General features: G+C 40.7%; 1 protein-coding gene across 2 annotated transcripts in view; it reads right to left on the bottom strand.

Moving 5' to 3' along the window:
- TRIM67 (tripartite motif containing 67) overlaps window positions 1-19,972 on the bottom strand; it is a 129,398-nt gene that overhangs the window by 36,350 nt on the left and 73,076 nt on the right. For both annotated transcript variants that reach the window (XM_073627886.1, XM_073627885.1), the window contains exon 5: window positions 11,591-11,744. In XM_073627886.1, coding sequence (XP_073483987.1) covers window positions 11,591-11,744 — 154 coding nt within the window. The remainder of the gene's footprint in view (window positions 1-11,590; window positions 11,745-19,972) is intronic.

Here is a 19,972-nt window from a genome sequence, read left to right on the forward strand (position 1 = left end):
TGCACCTTTTTACTTTAGGGCATCAAAGGTACAGTTTGTCCAGATGTAAAGTAAATATAGTGATTTTAATGATGCTTAGACAGTGAGAACAAATTATAAACCAAGTGAATATATGTAAGTTTTGGAGAAAGCTATCCAACCTCTGATTATTTTATTTTCTCTATATACTATTCAAATATTTTCATATTACTTAATAACATACAATATGGAGATGCAGAGTCACTATTCGAATTATGCTTAAATAAAATATATTTGTTATACCATACAGTTAAACTAAAATTAATAAAACTTAAAATGTAACATCAGGTCCCATTCACACTTGTGACTATTAGAAGACCATGAAATCCTGCAAAATATGCAAACAGCCATATACAAAGCAACAAGTGACAGCACTGGCAGCCATTCATATATCAAACATTCATCAAACTGCTGCATTCAAGGCCAAAAAAGCTCTTTTTTTTTATAATCAAAATGTTTTTATTTTCTGTTATACTTTTCACAATTCACAATTAAACATCCTTAATTTCATATTTTACAATAATTAAGCAGGATTAACATATTAAACATTAATAAGAGACCAATTGGTAACATCGTTCTCTTACAACTGACCCTATCCCCTCCCCAAAAAAAAAAAAAAAAAAAAAAAGGGGAATGAAAAAACCGCTGCCTGTCTCAACCCCCTCCCCTCCCGACATATGTTCGACAACCAAATATATCCTGTGATTGATGAGATTCCCAATATTTGTGCGTATCGGTCTGTGTATCCAATTCCACATTGACACCCCCACCACCTACAAACCAACACATTAAACAAGCCTAAAACATACCAACAAAAAAAAAAAAAAAAAAAAAGGGAAAACCCCCAGCCCCGTCCATACATTCCCCGTGTTTATTATTGTTATTCCGTAATTGTTCCTCACTTCTAAGAAAAAAGAAAACCCACCACACCCGTACATACCCTGTGGTTATTGTTAATTATCCCATAATTATATTTATTGGCCAATCATGGCCTAGTTCCTCACTTCTATTAAGTAATTTATTTAAAGTGATCCAATTAATCCTAAAATACCTTTATGTGTTACCCCCTATTGTGTAAGAGGCCACTAACGGCCATATTAAATATAACATCTATAAAAAAAAAAAAAAAAAACCCCTAGGTGATTAGCATAATTCCCATTGATTGTGTGTTTCAATCTTCATATCCCCTTCCTTAGTGACGTTCCCTACACCATGCGCTTACAAACCAGCACATTAAACAACAATAAGAAAAGAAAAAAAAAAACAAGAAAACTAAGAGACATTCACCTTGCCACCTCCCTCCCCCCTTTCACCAAATCAGGTATCTCATTATATGGGTAAAAGGGACAGGGAGGGGGGGAGAGACAGCAGTCTAAACAAAAATAAATAAATAAATAAATAAATAAAATTTAAAAAAATATAAAAAAGCCCCTATTCCTTCCTTTTCCTCCCTGGCTAAATCCCTATGCAACTAATCCAAGGTATTTATATGGCCCTGGCTCCCTGCACCTTCTCGTTTCATATTTCCCTCTTAATCTATCCCCTGTACACACTGTATCCAGCCTGCCCATATGTCCTCAAATTCCCCTTTTTTGTCTTTAACTACATGAATCCATCTTTCTACTTCCATTGTCCGGTTGACCTCCCTTTTCCAATCCTCTAATGTTGGGCAGGTAATCTGCTTCCAAAATCTTGGAATTAATACTTTGGCTGCATTTAATAAATGTGGTGTAATGCTCCTCCTATAGGCCTTGATTGTGCCGGTTGTTCCATAAAATAAGAAGTCCAAAGGTGTACACTCTATAGATCTAGGGGCTAACCTCTTGATCCATGGTGCAACTGCTTCCCAGAATTCCTTAATCCTGGGGCATTCCCACCACAGGTGAAGAAATGTACGCCTTTGCTCGCACCCTCTCCAGCATCGGGCATCTTCTGTTGGATATATCCTATTTAATCTTGCTGGTGTCCTATACCACCTTGTCAAAAATTTATAGGCCATTTCCTGAGAATACGAGCTTATGGATGTTGAATAAGTTGATTGGATCATTTTTTTTAATTTGTTCGTCTGATAGTACTTTATTTAGTTCTCTTTCCCATTCCCTGACAAAGTATGGGATTGTTTTCTTTTGGGTACTAAGTATCAGGCTGTACATCTGGGACAACATATGTCTGCCTTCCCCCAGGTGTACACACCGGCTCTCAAACCTAGTTATCGTATTTAATGGTCTCAGAAGGGGTTTAATTTTTTTGAAAAAACTTTTCATTTGATTGTATCTCCATCCTGTTATAGATATATTCCCTAGTGCTGTAACCAGCTCTGAATAAGTTGCTAAGGTCCCCCGTGGGGCAAACTTGCCACAGGTGACATCTCCGTCCCTCCCCCATGCCCGCAGGAATCCTCCTCCCTCCCCCGGTGGGAACCATGGGAAACCCTCCAGTGGAGCTAAGGGGGACACCCGGGGGGAGTACTCTCCTGTTTTATTTAGATTATCCCATGTTATCAGTGCGTTCCAGGTCAGGGGGGATGTCCATTTCGAGAGTCCTCTTTCCGTATTCGGAATCCAGGGAGCTCCTGCCAGGTTCCTCCCCGCTATAGCTTTCTCTAATGGGACCCACATTTTACTAGGGGAATCATGACACCAATTCAAAATACGGACCAGTGACATTGCCTTATAGTATGTTGATATATCAGGAAGGCCCAATCCTCCTTCAGCCTTACTTCTACACAGGATGTCATATGTCAGCCTTGGTCTTTTATTATTCCACACAAATGCTGTAAAAGCCTTCCGTATCTGTTTAAAAAAGATTCCTGGTAACTTAATCGGAACTGTATGTAACATATAAATAATTCTAGGTAGTATACACATCTTAATGGCACTCACTCTTCCAAACCATGTTAAATATTGTTCTGTCCATTTCTTTAAGTCCTCCCTTAACCCGGCTATTAGGGGAGTATAATTAAGATCATACAACATTTTTTGATCTGAGGTGACATGAATCCCTAAGTAAAACAGTGAATCTTTCTTCCACACAAAGGGGTATTCCCTCTTCAATATCTCTGCCATCTCTCGAGGGACATGACTGGGAAGAAGTATTGATTTTTCATAATTGATTTTAAAATTAGATAGCCTACCATATTTACCTACTTCCTGCATGAGTGACACTAGGGAAGTCTGAGGTGCTGAGAGGTAAAACAGCAGATCATCAGCATAGGCTTATACCTTATGCTCCACGCCTCCCACGCCTATTCCCCTTATCTCCCCATTACCTCTAATCTTACAGAGAAATGGTTCTAACATTATAGCAAATATTAGCGGGGAAAGTGGGCACCCCTGCCTTGTTCCGTTTCGTATGTTGAGATAGTCCGAGATTGTACCATTCACTTTAACTCTTGCTCTTGGATCTGCGTAAAGGGCCATTATCCATCCCATCATACGGTCACCTAGACCCACTCCCTTCAGAACTTCTTTCATAAAGCCCCAATTCACCCTATCGAAGGCTTTTTCTGCGTCCATCGATAGTACGATTCTTGGGGCTTTCTCTGGACCGTATTGTATCCAGTGGAGCAGATGAAGTGCCCGGATGGTATTATCCCTTGCCTCACGTCCTTTTACAAAACCTGTCTGGTCGGGGTGCACCAAATCCCCTATATGTTCTTGCAATCTTATAGCTAAAATTTTGGCAAACAATTTAGTGTCTGAGTTGAGCAGAGAAATAGGCCTATAATTGGCGCAGTATTGAGGGTCTTTCCCCTCTTTGGGGATTATGGTTATATACGCCACCAGGGCTTCTGGGGGCAAAGAATTAACTGCATTAATAGAGTTAAAATAGTTACATAGCGGTTTTATCAACTCTGAAGAGAATTTTTTATAGTAAGCATTTGTCAGGCCGTCCGGGCCAGGACTTTTCTCCGCTGGTAGGGCCGCTACTGCTCTGCTCAACTCATTCACCGTAATTGGCTGGTCCATTTCCGTCTTAATCATCTCAGATATGGTCGGCAAGGATGATTCCCTGATATATTCTCGTGTTTCCTCCCTTCTTTGATCTTCTTTATTTCCTAATTGAGCTGTCTCCAGTGTCTGAATGTTATATAGGGTCTGGTAGAATTTATGAAATTCTTTCGCTATGGCCTGTGTTTCCACTACTTTCCTGTTATGAATTAATAGATTATGAACATGTCTAGAATCTTGCTGCTTTTTAGGTTGTTTAGCTAATAGTCTCCCGCATTTGTTACCTTGCTCATAGAACCTATGGGCAAAATATCTATATTTATTGTTTATTTTACGATCCAGACATTGTGCAAGTTCTGTTCGAAGATGCCCTAGTTGTTGGATATCTGAGGGATCTAAGTTTTTTTTATGTTTAGTCTCTAATATGTTAATTTTCTCCAATAGCTCTGTCACTTCCCTTTTCCTTTCTTTCTTAGTATAGGCTCCATAGGCTATTAATTCTCCCCTTATAACTGATTTATGAGCTTCCCACACTGACTGCTCAGACACCTCTCCTGGCGTATTCCTTTCAAAATATTCCCGTATTTTTACTATTAACTCTTCAGTTATCTTTTTGTTATCCAGTAGCGATTCGTTCAATCACCAGGTTCGTTCTATATGCCCTGTTTGGTTCGGGAAGAATGTTAACGTTATTGGGGCGTGATCCGAGATAGTTATAGCTTCAATAGTACAATCCCAGACACTCTCCAGATAGAATTGATCTACCATGAATACATCAATACGCGAATACATTTTATGTGCTGTAGAGTAATAGCTATAATCTTTTGCTTCATTATGCAATGCCCGCCAGCTATCAACCAGATGTTGGGTGCATAGGCGTTGTTTTAAATATTTTAGGGCTCTAAAAGATATGGAGGTTTTCCCTGATGTTGTGTCTAGACCCGGATCTAGTACCATGTTGATGTCTCCACCCAGGATCAGACATCCTTCCCTGAATTTATCCAGCGTCCTCAGCATTTCGACAAGAAATTTAATTGTTCCCATATTTGGAGCATAAATAGCAGCAAATGTATATCGCTGGCCATATATTGCCCCTTTGACAAATAAGAAACGACCTTCTCTGTCTGTTTGAACAGACGTTAATACCCATGGGCAAGTTTTTCTAAATGCTATTGTGACCCCTCCTGCCCTTGCAATCGGTAAAACTGCATGATACCAATGGCTGAACATATGTCTCGGTAGGTTAGGTATTGATTTCTTCCTAAAGTGCGTTTCTTGAAGAAATGCTATGTCCGCTGCATAATGTTGTAATTCATGCCAAAGTTGGCCCCTTTTATGTTGTGAGCCCAGTCCCTTCACATTATAGGATACAATCGTTAATGGTGCAGCCATCCTTCAAGAGAAACCAAAAAAAGGGAGCCAATACCATATTTGCCATTTGCCTGGAGGAAACAAAACAAAACAAAACAAAAACAAAACAAAAAAAAAAAAAAAAGAAGAGAAAAAAACCCAGAAAAATTCCAACCCACCCTTCCACCCCCCCTCCCCCCAGACACTCCAAAAGTATCTCCCCATTCGGAGTATCTTATCTAACTGGTGGAGGGGTCCGGGCACACCCCCTGTGCCAGATCCCCTCCATCCCCTCACTAGTACCAGTTCAACCAGTCCCATTATATCGGGACCTACCTAATGGGACAATATAACCCCACGGGTCACCTTCCAAAAAAGCTCTTAACATTATTTTGTTTTGGCCATTTTGGCCTAAAAAAGGACTATTAAAAGACCAGAGGAAAGGCAATTTTCTTTTTAATTTCAAACAGTAATAGCCATTTGCATTGGTTATGGCTTGTGTATATTTTTAAAACAAATTAATGGTGCTATCGAAAAAAAAATCAATGTTTTAAAAGAAAGTAATTTCTTAGTGATTCCATACTTTTAAATGTTAATGCTAGTGTACATAGGGCTTTCACAACCATATTAAATATGACATAAACAGCCTTAAAGTAACATTAAAGCTTTGTTTTTTCCCTTTAAAATAACAAACATGTTTTACTTACCCCCTTCTGGGCCAGCGCTCGTGGCCTCTGCGATGAGTGCCCACATAGAAAGCTGCTTCCTATGGGGGCACTCATGTGGGCTTGTTCCCCAGCCACCCTATTTGTGTCTATTGACACAGACAGGTTGGCTTGGCCCCACCAGCCACTTCCTGCCCAGCTACCAGCTGGCTGACCAAAAAATAATAATTAACATATTTCCCCATCCACAAATTTGAGGTGGATAAAGATTCCTCCTTGCTGCTCATTGTATTTTGAGAATTAGACTTCTGCTTTGCCAGAATACAGTGATCAGAGCTGCAGCTAATATATGCACTGATCAAACACAAATTTTCCAGCAACTGAGTTGATCACTAAATTGACTTCTCTCAAATGGGAATGGCCATAAATAGATCGAAATTCAGCCTGTTCCTGCTAAAGTGGCTGAATTTCAATTTTGAGTTTTCTACTTAAAGCAGTTCTAAAGCTAAAACATTTTTTTGCCTTAATGCATTCCCTGTATTAGGGTAAAAAAACTTGCTGTGCTCCCCCACATCCCTAAATACTTATCTGTTCCTCAATCGATCCAGCACTGTACACGGCTGCATCTCTTCTCTCTCTTCTTTTAGTTGTTTTAATTTTGAAGCTGCTACGACCTATTTTTAAAAAAACTGTGCAATGCTAGCAGCTGCAGAGTGGGATCCTTGTTATCTGTGCGTAAGCATTGCAAGTCTGACACCCTCCTTCCCCCCACTGAGTCAGACCTAAAGCTCTGTAATTAGCAAAGCTCATGTTCCTGCTAAGCAGAAAGCTTGGGATCTGGCTTATCAAGGGGCATTTCAGAGATTGTTGTTATCACACAGAGAACAAGGCTCCCCACGTTGCAATATGCTGGCAGGACACATGTTTTTCTACCCAGGCTGTGGCTGCATATTTAAATTAAAAAAAACACACTGAAAGACTTTGCACACCTTATTTTTTGATACACCTGGTCTGTGTTAAACTAACTTAAACTGAAAACTCAATGGGGTTTAGAACATCATTTATTCTTTCTACAACTGGCCATACACTTGTAGCACCCAACACATGCACATTTATCTGGCCCAGGTATAAACCTGAGGCATGGAATCTGGTTCAGGGTTATTAGAGGTCAGGACTGAATGACTCATCCTGGCAGCTCTTTGGTGTCTCCCCCTGTTTCTAGAGTGTTGAAGAATGTTCTAGAAGAGAGTGGGCGCAAGCTAGGAGGGGTTGCCTTGAATATTTAGGGGCCCTTAGCCAATCCCCAGGAAGTGGTCCTGGCAGGGGCCAAAGGAGCCCTTAAATAGGAATGAGCCATGCCAGTCAGAGAGCTGGGTGGAAGATGGAGAAGCATTGCTGAGGGTAGTCTATCGGTGGCCCTTGAGAGACCCCTGCCAGGGGGGGTTTACTTCAGACTGGAGCTCAGTAGGCTGGCCTGGAAGGATCCCACCACAGGATGCAGTAGGAGGGACCCGAACCGGAGAGGCAGAAGGAGCAAGGAGAGACAGTGAGTAGATCAGCACGGTGCAGGGACAGAGAAAGGGAAAGACTGCCAGCTGTAGCAGCAAGAGCTGGGATCAGTTTCTACAGGGAAGCAGAAGGTGGTGTGAGATGCTGTTCACTGAGAGTTCCTAGCCTGTGATGGGCTGTTGCTGTGCTAACGAGAGACTGTTAATTCCTCCAGGAGTTATTCAGCAGATACTGTACAAAAAAGAAACCAAATTTGTGCAGGAGGAAGGAAGGAAGAAGAGGAATCTATAAATAGAGAGGACATTGTCCCTGGTTTTGTATGTTGGACATTTTCAAGTTGGACATCCCATAATATCTTATCCCGTCCAAGTTATCATCCCCTAATAAAAAACAAAAAAAACAAGGACTGATTTCTGTGTTTTTTATGCAAGAAGGAAATGCTGTGTGACTGGATATGCAGCAGTGGGGGACCCTGACATTTTCAACTCCTACGGGGGTAGTGCTACACATTGATCAAAATTCACTAGGTTCAGCAGAGACTGAATTTTAATCAAATTGTGGTAGTCGCTGCTCAAGTGAAGTTGACTGATCAACTGCTGTTGAAGGGACATGTTGGAAATTCTTTCTCAATCAGCAGCTGCAGCAACTGACTAGTGTATTCTGACAGCAGTGGGAGGAGGGGGGCGTTTTGGGGAATTCTTCCATTTCTTAATCCACCTCATTAAGAAATGGAATTTTGTTTTGAGGTGATAACAAGGTAGTTTTGTATATGACAATTTTGGTAAAGACAAAGAAAAGTAGTTCAGCTATATATCTAGAACACTAAGAAAATTTATCCAAGATGTAACACAATTATAGGAGTAAATAATGGGATTCCACTTATGGAAAATAATTGCAGGTTGCATTCAAGCTAATCAAAACAATTAAATGACTGAAATAGTTAATGCTCGTTCTAACAGAAAGGTGTAAGAATACACAGAACATCGCAATCCATTGTGTATGGGGCTGCGTAGCTGCAGACTGGTAAGGGTGCCCATGCTGATCTGTGTCCATAGCCAAAATGGGTATGTAAGCATCAGAACTGAACCATGTAGCAATGGAAGATGGTGACCTGGTCTGAAGAATTCAAAAATAATTTTAGGAACACAACAACAAGTTTGAGGTTTTGACTTGGCCTCCAAGTTTTTCAGCTCTCAATCCAATCAAGCATATGTGGGATGTGCTGGAAAAAGAAGTCCCCACACAGCAACTTACATGGCTTAAAATATGCTACTAAAGGCTTAGTGCCAGATACCACAGCATACCTTCAGAGGTCTAGTGGAGTATAGAGATCAATGCCTTGACAGGTTATGTATGGCTGATATATACACTATATTACCAAAAGTATTGAGACGCCTGCCTTTACACGCACATAAACTTTAATGGCATCCCAGTTTTAGTCGGTAGGGTTCAATATTGAGTTGACTCACCCTTTGCAGCTATAACAGCTTCAACTCTTCTGGGAAGGCTGGCCACAAGGTTTAGGAGTGTGTCTATGCGATATCCAGAAGCGCATTTATGAGGTCAGGCACTGATGTGGACGAGAGAACCTGACTCGCATTTTCCACTCTAATTCATCCCAAAGGTGTTCTATTGGGCTGAGGTTAGAACTCTCTACAGGCCAGCAGAGATTGTTATTCTCACTCGTTTGCACGATGTGCTGATTCCCCAACACTGAAATTCCAGTCGCTCCAACTTTGCCTTATCTCGCTTTCTTTCTGCAACTAGTAATCACTCCCCTCCAGCCCTCAGCATGTTCTCTTCTGTGTCACTTCACCTTCTTCTTCTTTGGTCCCATTTGATTTGCTCATCTTCTCCAGCAGTCTGCATCTCTCTCTACCTTTTCTACACAATCATGCAGTAAGTTAGCAGCGATCCTCCTGAACTTTTTTTCCTGTTAACATTATCCCTTCTCCTATCTGCTTAACCCCCCCATAAATCACTACATAATGTCCCTGCAGCAGCCCCCCCCCAGTTCTGGACATTCCACACTCCCATATATCTGACACCCTTTTCATCCCAGTTTACTCCTCTAACTGTCCTGTCCCTATAATGTAGCCTTAGCACTTTCTCTGCACTCCTTCATGAACACATACTCTTACTACTTAGACCCCCACCTATTCACCATTTTCTTACGGCTAAGGCCCCGGGTGATCTCTCCGCTGATCCCGCCTGAGCAGGCAGATGGCTGGTCCGTGTCCAATCCGCTTTTGCAGAGCAGCCACAGACACAGCCTTCTCTTTTTGATAGGCAGTCGGATGTAAACGGACCGCCTGTCCATTTACACCCATCTGCCATGTAATCCCATCCACCAGATGAATGGTGAACTGATCCCCATCTGTCTATTTTTAGGAGATCAGATTAGATGTAGGCAGATGTAAACAGGCACATGTCTGTTTACACCTGACACTCCATAGGAGAAGAATGGAGGGTCCAGTCGGTTCTGCCTGAAAAACTGACAGTCTGACCCAATCAGTCCACTCATGTGAAAGGGGCCTAATAGTGAACTCACATCAGTGTGCTGCAGTTTGGGTGCAGTGTGATCGTATGAAAAGTTTACATGCGTTTTCACAAAGGTACCTCAAATTCCTACATGCTGCATATTTGCCATGCTTTCAGAAAACTCACTGCCTATTAAAATTCAATGGGAGCGTAGCTATAACTGCAAGTAAAGCACACATACAATCCCGATGCGGCCAAACTGCAGTACACTAATGTGCACCCACTATAAGGCTAGGTTCCCACCTTTGCATGCCAGGAATGTGCACAGAATTGTGGCTTTCCTGACACACACAGAAACACACTGACCTTTAGTAGATGCACAGCAGTGCCATTAATCGTTAATGGCACCCCAACACGTCTGCTAACCCATGCATTTTCACACGCACCAAACCACATCTCAAAAGTGAGCTATCAAGGGTCTGTTTAGAGCCCTGATGTTTCACCAAATGGCTGTTAAACATGTCAAAAAAAGTCAATAAAAAAATTCTGTTTAAAAAATGTAAAAAAAATAAGGATTTGCTTTGGTCTCAGAAGAGCAATCCACATTCAGATTTCTCTTCATCGATCATTTGGCAGGCAGTAAGGAGGTATTGTATTGCCTCAGCACCGCCTACTTTAACCCTTTCAATTCCGCACTAGCATGCCATAACCATGTGCATTGCACGCAGTTGTGGGGCGCTTGCAGAGCAGCACCATTCCCTTGAATGGGTCAAGTTCAGCAGGGAGTATAATTCATACTGCATGCCACTGGGATCAGTGGGAAAGTGGGAAGTGCCCTGGGCCCGGAGGGAAGGGCCCCGGGACCGATGGAAAGGGGGGGGGGGGCCTTCATGTTTTTTTGCACCAGGGACCTAAAGGTTCTAGTTACGCCTCTGCAAATGCGCTTCTAGAATTCCCATAGACACACTCCTAAACCTTGTGGACAGCCTTCCCAGAAGAGTTGAAGCTGTTATAGCTGCAAAGGCTGGGCCAACTCTATATTAAACCCTACGGACTAAGACTGGGATGCCATTAAAGTTCATGTGCGTGTAAAGGCAGGTGTCCCAATACTTTTTGGTAATATAGTGTGTATATATATATATATATATATATATATATATATATATATATATATATATATATATATATATATATAAAATTTACTCATCTGAAACAAAATATAAACAATAACATTTTAATGTTTAGCCCTAAACTTTAATTGAGCACAACCATATCTGCTTTCCAGATGCATAAAGAAAAGATTTTACTTGTGAGAAAAAGAAAACTTCTTCTTTGCAGGCTTCTAAAGACTGACTGTTATTTGAAGTTGGCAGGTTAGCAGAGAAAATGGTTCACACTGTATTTATATATAGCAAAATGTCACTAAAGTTCTCAGAGTCTGCATTTGACATGTCAGTCATTAGATATTTTCTATCCACCTTAACATCTCTTCAGTCATGCACCTGTGTTCATTAAATGATAACAATCATTCTCTTGCCATGGGTTTTTTACATTTGCACCTTTCTCACAGACAGCACTCCCACACAAAGCAGATAAGAACTGTGAGCTCACCCTTACATTTCATCTGAATGAAATCCAGCTGGTGAATGGCCTGCAACAAAGGCTCGCTGTCCAAGGTGAGGTCAAATTCAGGGGAGACCTTGGGTTCCAGAGCACCTTTTACCCACTGTTCTTGAGAGCCTTGTACTCGTTTTATCAAAGCATCTGAAATCTGTAGAAGGAAAAAAAAAAGACATAGAATGTAACCACCGTCCTCATGCACACGGACGTTTTTACAGCTGCTTTTTTGAGCTTTTTTTGCAGCTTAAAAAGGCCTGTCTATGTTAGTCTATGGCTTCATGCCCACCTAGGCGTTTTTGAGCTGCAAGTGGCATAGGCGTTTTAAGGCTCGATTCACACCTATGCATGTTGCTTTTGAGCGTTTTTGGAGGTTTTTTTTTCATGCTTGCCACGTTTTGAGCCGCGTTTTTGCCGCGTTTTTGCGGCGTTTTTGCCGCGTTTTTGCCGCGATTTGCGTTTTGCGTTTTTTTTTTTTTTTTTTTTTTTTCATTTTTTTTTACAGTCTTAAAAAAAAATTACAAAAAAAAAAAAAAAAAAAAAAAAACGGCAAAAACGCACCAAAAACGCATCAAAAACGCATCAAAAACGCTGCAAAAACGCAGCACTTGCGTTTTTGATGCTTGTCCATTGAAAACCATTACATGCAAAACGCTGCTTTTTGCATGAAAAAAAGTCCCCGACCCTTTCCAAAAACGCTGAGATACAAAAAAGCATTGATGTGAACATGTTCCATAGGAACCCATTTTAAAAAATTCCCGTGCATTTCTGCAAAATGCAAAATGCATCAAAAAACGCGCTAGTGTGAATGGGGCCTTAAGCTGTAAAAAAAACCCAGGACCAGTGGGTTCTGAGAGACGTTTTTCAGCTGTAAAAACGCTCTAACGCTGAAAAACGCTCAAAAACGCTTAAAAACGTCATTCACCAACGTTTTTTAGCGTTTTTGATCCATTGAAAAAAAAAAAAAAAAATTTTGAAAAAAAAAAAAACGCTAACGCGGAAAAACGCTCAAAAACGCTCAAAAACGCTAATGCAAAAATGCTGAAAAAAGCTGAAAAAAGTTAAAAAAAATCACTGCAAAGATACTGGCGTTTTCATAACGTTTTTTTTAACAGCCTGTGTGCATGAGGGCTAAGCCACAAAATCCTCTAACTAACATGGTCTGCCTGATTTTACATTTTGCATTTTACAAAACATGGCAAAGTTCGTAACATACCTGATCAGTCATATATCAGTAATTCCACAGTTTTAAATACAGTGATTTAAAAAAAAAACCTGCTGGAGGCATACATATCTCCAGCAGCTTCAACTACCCCTCTGTTCTGGTCAAATCGACAGGGCCAATTTGACACGCAAAGCGTTGACATTTGCATACAGTGTTAAAGCTTGCCTTTTAACCTCCACAATCTTACTAGCCCACATTGAGGTGTGTTCAGGGTCACTTTAAAGCTCTATTAAATCCAAAAACACAAATGTAATATGAAAAAAAACTAATCCAAAAAATAAGTTGGGCAAAAAGTGTCACCAAATAGTAAAAAAAAAAAAAAAAAAAAATTACTCAGTGACAGCTGCACTCACAAAATGTCCACATAAACATTATACATATTAACCACTTGCCTACTGGGCACTTAAACCCCCTTCCTGCCCAGGCCAATTTTCAGCTTTCAGCGCTGTTGCACTTTGAATGACAATTGAGCGGCCATGCAAGGCTGTACCCAAATGACATTTTTATCATTTTTTTCACACAAATAGAGCTTTCTTTTTGTAGTATTTAATCACTACTGGGGTTTTTATTTTTTGCTGAACAAACAAAAAAGACCAAAATTTTAAAGAAAAAAAAAACAGTTTTCATAGTTTGTTATAAAAAATTGCAGATAGGTAATTTTTCTCATTCATTGATGTGCGTTGATGAGGCTGCACTGATGGGCACTGATAGGCTACACTAATGGGCAATGATAGGTTGCACTGATGGGCACTGATAGGCTGAACTGATAAGGGGGCACTGATAAGGCAGCACTGATGGGCACTGATGAGGTGCCACTGGTGGGCATTGATAGGTGACACTGATGGGTGGCACTGATGGGTGACACTGATGGGCGGCACTGAAGGGCACTAACAGGTGGCAGTGATAGGTAGCACTGATAGGTGGCAGTGATGGGCACTGATAGGTGGCACTGATGGGCACTAATGGGCATTGATGGGTGACACTGATAGGCACTGGTAGGTAACACTGATGGGCAGCACTGATTGGCAGCACTGATAGGTGGCACTGGTGGGCACTGATAGGTGGCACTGGTGGGCACTGGTAGGTGGCACTGGTGGGCACTGATAGGCAGCACTGGTGTGCACTGGTGGGTGGCACTGGTGGGCACAGATGAGGCAGGGGTGGCTCTCTGTGTGAGGGACCAATGTCCCTCTGACAGTAGCTGGTGATCGGATTTTCTTTTTTTCTCCTCACGCTGTTAGCGTGAGGAGAAAAAATAGCCGATTTTCAGCTCTGTTTACATCACGTGATTAGCTGTTAGCTGTTCACGTGGTAAGGGGTCGGGACTGGCCCCTTACTCCGATCTGTAATGAGCTGAGTCTCCTTGACTCGCTGATCATGTAGTGCGCCCCGCAGGGGGCGCCCAGGCCGCTCGAGCACAGGAGGACGTACATGGACATCCTCCTGGCAATTTAGGCCCGCGCTGTAGCCGTTTTTCGGTTACAGCGTGGGCAGGAAGGGGTTAATATTAATGAAAAACGTGTTGCGCTATCAATGTAAAGTGGATAAATTCATAACAATCAATCAAGTAAAACATTCATGTATATCAAACACTGTAACTAAGAATGTGTTAAAACACATGTATAAATAATCCAGTAAAGTCCATCAGAAAAAAAGAAGAAAAGAAGTGCTCTTGTGCAAAAAGTTAATTTATACTTGTGTATCAACAAAAATCCATATTCCAGTGTGGATAGCAAAATCTTCAACCCAAAAGTGCACACCCAACTCTCAAGCTGCTTATCAGCTACTCTGATCCCAAATGGGAGTAGGGCTGCACTTTATCCCTGTATCACCATGGGATGGATGAATATCAGGAGCCAAGATTCCAGGAACTAGTTTTGTTCAAAAGAACATTATCAAGGGATAAAGGAGTATCTTTGATAATGTTCTTTTGAAGGAAACTAGTCAGGAGGAGCCACAGCGTTGACTTTATCACACTTGCTGGGCTGTCTGCGTGTGATTAATTGTTTTATATGCGATTTTACTCCTGCCTTCTTGTAAGTAGTTTGGACCTTCATTAAAAAGCCTGCATTTTTAATTACTACACTATGAGTTCCTCCTTTGTCTCTCCCTATTGCTGAGCCCACTGTTGAACATCCTGGTTGTATGGTAAGCCATCCTGGAATCTTGGCTCCTGATTTCCATCCATCCCATGGTGATACTGGGATATAGTGCAGCCAGACCATCAGCTTAGGGTCAGAGTAGCATGTAAGCGGTTGAGAGTTTGGTGTGCACTTCTGGGTGTGAAAAGTTTGCTATCCCCACTGAAATATGTTTTTTTGTTGATACGCAAGTTTAAATGAACTTTTTGCACAAGAGCACTTATTTTCTTATTTTTTCTGATGGACTTTACTGGATTATTTATGAATGTTTTTTAACACATTCTTATTTACAGTTTTTGATACATATGAATGTGTTACTTGATTGCTTAATTGTTATGAGTTAATGCACTTTATATTGATGTTATATACTGCAGTTTAGCATTTCTTAGATGTGGCAGCTGCATTAGTTTTTTTTTCCCTTATGATTCCCCTGGTGATTTGGCCAGTAAGCCTGTTATTTTTCAACCTCTTTTAACAGACCAAGCTGTCCAGCAAAGTGTCAGTTAATGTGTTGAAAGAAATCATTTAACACTGACAGGGGTGGTTATAAGGGTCAGCGTGTATTCATTTATTTTTATAGTTGCTGTAACTGCATTAATTAGTCAAGTCCATCTAAATCTGCTAATGCATCCAGCACTACCCTCTCCCCAGATTGATGATTCTGCTGTGTCCAAAGGAGTCTCTGTTGTTCCTTCACCCAGGATGGAGACATCCTAAGACAGGAAGGGGGAGATTTACTAAAATTGGTGCTCACAAAATCTGGTGCAGCTGTGCATAGTAACCAATCAGCTTCTAGGTTTTTTTGTCAAAGCTTAATTGAACAAGCTGAAGTTAGAAGCTGATTGGTTAAGTAACACTATGCGTTGTTACTCAGAATGCAGAACATTATTTATCCACAAGATGGCAGCATTGAGCACTTTTACTTGCCATAGCCCTAATACAGGTGTTCAGAGCCTTCTGGGAGTTGTAGGCTGGAAGCAGAACTTTCCTCACAGTAAAGCTGAAGTCAAACTACAGAACCCATAAGCAATTGCCAAGGGGCGGAAGAATACAAAAGAAAAGCCCTGGAAGACACAGGGGGAGTTGGAGAGAGACATTGCAGCTGGAAGGAGTGTGTGTGAATCTGTGCTTTTCCGAACCTGACCGGGTTGAGCCAAGGTGTGCAGTACAGCTGAGGAATCTGAGAAGGAGACTGTTAAGCCAAATGCTGAGTGGTGAGGACTGCTCTTTGCTCTTAGAAGACCCTTCAGCTGCAGGAGTGTGCAAGTCACCACCGCTATAATCACATCTTCAGGGAAAGGGGGCCCCTCCGCAAGACACTGACCCATGTTTCACTGTTATAAATTACAGTTAGCTCCTGTTGCCAGCTAGGCCTGTCTAGGCTATGAACATTCCTTAAACTGATTAAACTGATTATAATAGAAATAATTAAAATAAAATAATTAAAATTGCTCCCTGCTTGGCAGATCTTTTTCTTTAACTGTATCTTTTCTGGCCCAGGCCACTAAAAGAGGGTGCCTCTGCTCCTTAGGTTCAATTTCATCTCATAAAGTGAACTGTGCAAACAACTTCATCTCTTACAGTGCCAATAACCTTGTCTCCTAAAGTGAACTGTCCCATCTATTCCACATCTCAAAGAGACAGCACCTTACAATGCGCACCAATGCAAGGCTCTCAACTAAGGTGCCAGAAGTCTCAATATTTAGACTGTTTTCATACTTAGGGTATATTCTTTCAGCAGTACTGATGTGCAGGAGGTCTAACAGATTTCCGGCTCAAACCTGGACTCTCCTGACTGAGGGCCGACAAGTGAGCAAACCAGTTTTTCCTTTCTATTCATATACTTCTCACTTGAGGAGTGATCTTCCAGTCAGAGGGCTATTGTTTGATGTCTTGGTCATGCAGGGCATAGGTGACCACACTTTAAAGGGTATTTGACTGTACTGTATTGTTACTGTGTTAACTCACTGTGTTTAATGGCTAACATCTAAAGTGTTGCATTGTCTTACCATTCTATTGTTACCAATATAACCTGTTTGTTTTATCAAAGCTGGTGTGTATCCTTCTTGTGTGACTGTCAGAAGACTCCTTGTCAAGGTATTTTGGTGGTGTCAGCAGCATGGGTGGGGCTCCAATTAGGGCCAAGGAAAGAGCAGAGGACCCAAATCTATCAATCGCTCCTTTGGGGTAGCGTTACAGTTACTATGCACAGCTGCACCCCAAAGTGTGTTACTGGCTGGATCATCAGGAGAAAATAAAGGAAAAAGCTGAAATAAAAGAAAAAAGAATGCAGTCACCACATTTAAGCATTGGTAAGCTGCAATGTAGTACTTTTTGTTTTGGGGCTTAATACTGCTCTAAATGCCAAAGCAGCTTAGTGAAATCAGCTAATTGACAGAGGCAGGGAAAGCAAGAAAACCTGCCTTGTGTCAGACACACAACAGTTATCTGTTTAATACTGTGCATATATCGTATATATTAAAGCGTAACTCCACTTTAGTGGAGAAAAAAAACATTCCCCTTTGGGTGATCTATGTACATTGCAAGGATTTTAACACACATTGCAGATTCCTACCTTTTGTTATTCTGAAGAAATCACTACTTGTTCCTCTCTGCCCCTGTGTTGAGTGAGTCTAATTGGAGTGGTTGCATAATTATCAATCATCTGCTGCAGAATCAGGCCTCTAATGAAGAAAATTACAGGGTCTGCATCCCTTTATTTTGTTATTTCATATTGGGAGTATCTTACCAAAAATTACATTTTTGTTGCAGGGGATGCCAAAAATCTGACTTGTATCTTAGTGTAGACTTCTGAGAAAATCAGTGAGCCAATCACACAAGCAGGTGATGTTTCTGGAGGACGTTCTGTACACATTCTGTGTACAGAACACCTCCAGGCAGCCTTGCATTGCACTTTACAGAAAATTACAGAGCTGCAGATTGAAAAGGAAAGGTAATTTTTAATAACATTCAATTACAATATGACTTGTATCGCAATTGTATATGCTATATTATAATTTTTTTCTTTGCTTTTCTTTGCTCTGCTTCTGGACTGCCCACTGCACAATTACTGCGGCAGGGCGGCCCGACTGCGCAAAACAACGTGCCTGTATATTGTTTCCTCTTCTGGGTCTGGGACGTACGCATGCGTGATTGGACACAGCGGTAGTCAATCAGTGGGTCCATCAGCCGCGATGGCCACCGGGACCCGCCGATCGTTCACTGGAGAGACAGTAAATATGGCAGACCATCGTTCTGTCAGAGAGGAAGTGAGAGATCTTGTGTTCCCGCTAATCAGGAACACATATCTCTCTCTTCCTCCAGTTAAACCACCCCCCACACAGTTAGAAACCACTCCCTAGGAGCACACGTAGCCCTTTGATCGCCCCTGATGTTAACCCCTTCCCTGCCAGTATCATTTATACAGTGACAGTGCATTTTTTAGCACTGATCACTGTATTAGTGTCACTGGTCCCCAAAAAGTACCAGTTAGTGTCCAATTTGTCTGCCACAATGTCGCAGTCCCGCTAAAAATCGCTGATCGCCCCCATTACTAGTAAAACAAATAAAAATTTTAAAAATGCCATAAAAATATCCCATAGTTTGTAGATGCGATAATTTTTGCGCAAACCAATCAATATACGCTTATTGGGATTTTTTTTACCAAAAATATGTAGAAGAATACATATTGGCCTAAAATGATGATGATGACATTTGATTTTTTACATTTTTTTATTGGGTGTGTTTTATAGTAGAAAGTAAAAAATATTGTTTTTTTTTTCAAAATTGTCGGTCTTTTTTTGTTGAGAAAAAAAAGGACATAAATTTTGTTTGGGTACAGCATTGCATGAACGCGCAATTGTCAGTCAAAACAACGCAGTGCCGTATCGCAAAAAATTGCCTGATCATGAAGGGGGTGAAACGTTCCGGGCCTGAAGTGTTGGGTGTATTTGTGCTTCCAGTAGCAAAATATTTTTTTTTAGTCTCTATGTGTCTTATCAGTATTTATTCTTATTTATTTCTCTGCAAACAACGAAAAGCAATCTGTATTTTTGGGGAACATTAAGACAAAACAACACATGCATTAATTGGCATTTGCCAATTCAAAATTAAGTTGTTTTCAGAGTTATTCTAAGTAAATCTATTTCACTTTCTCTGGGGTGATTATACCAGCTTTTCATTACTAAACATAAATCAACAGAAAATAATCTGAAGTTTAATTATTTTTCTGCCCCGAAGCAATCTTTTATTTTTAGGATAAACTGTGTTCTGTCTATCGTAATGCTAATCTGTCAGATGATTACATAAAACTACAAAAATCTAGTTTACTGATGTTTTAATAATAATAATAATAAAAAAAAAACTCTGACCGAGTGTATGTTGGCATAATTGGGTTCGACCTGGTGTATATTGCGTTATTTTTTTGCCACAGGTAAACTCATGGACAATCAAAAATAACTGATGAAGTGAATAAATAAAAAGTCTCGCACTATTTCTCTGCAGTCTGTTCCCAAACATATTTCAAAATGAACAATGAATTACCTCTAGAAAACTTTTTTCTAAATAGGGCCATAAAGTTCAGACTCCCAAAATTGTCTTTTAATAAGGCTACAGTCAAGACAGACATTCATGGTGATGGTGGAGGAGGACTGAAATAGACATAGTGTAACAGAAATAGTGAAAGTTTCACTTTGCAAGGGAAATTTCCTTGAAGCTTAGTGAATATGGTGAAACATTACTTTGTATAGAATACCCATTCATGTGCACGGAAAATAAAAAAAAACAGCATTTTTTGCTTGCACATGATTGCATGATGGAAGTCAGAGTTTCACCATATTCACTGAGCTGTGAAAAAATGTTTCTAAGCAAAATGAACAATCTCCTTGTCTTTAGTAAATCAGCCATTGGGGTTACACATAATTCTAAACTTAAAAATAAAAATTCCTTACACCAAATCAAGTATTCTTTTTATTTTTGAAACCCACAAACACTGATTGACCGCTAACAGACTATGTT

This window comes from Aquarana catesbeiana, linkage group LG04, assembly GCF_042186555.1.
Source record: "Aquarana catesbeiana isolate 2022-GZ linkage group LG04, ASM4218655v1, whole genome shotgun sequence".
NCBI lineage: Eukaryota > Metazoa > Chordata > Amphibia > Anura > Ranidae > Aquarana > Aquarana catesbeiana.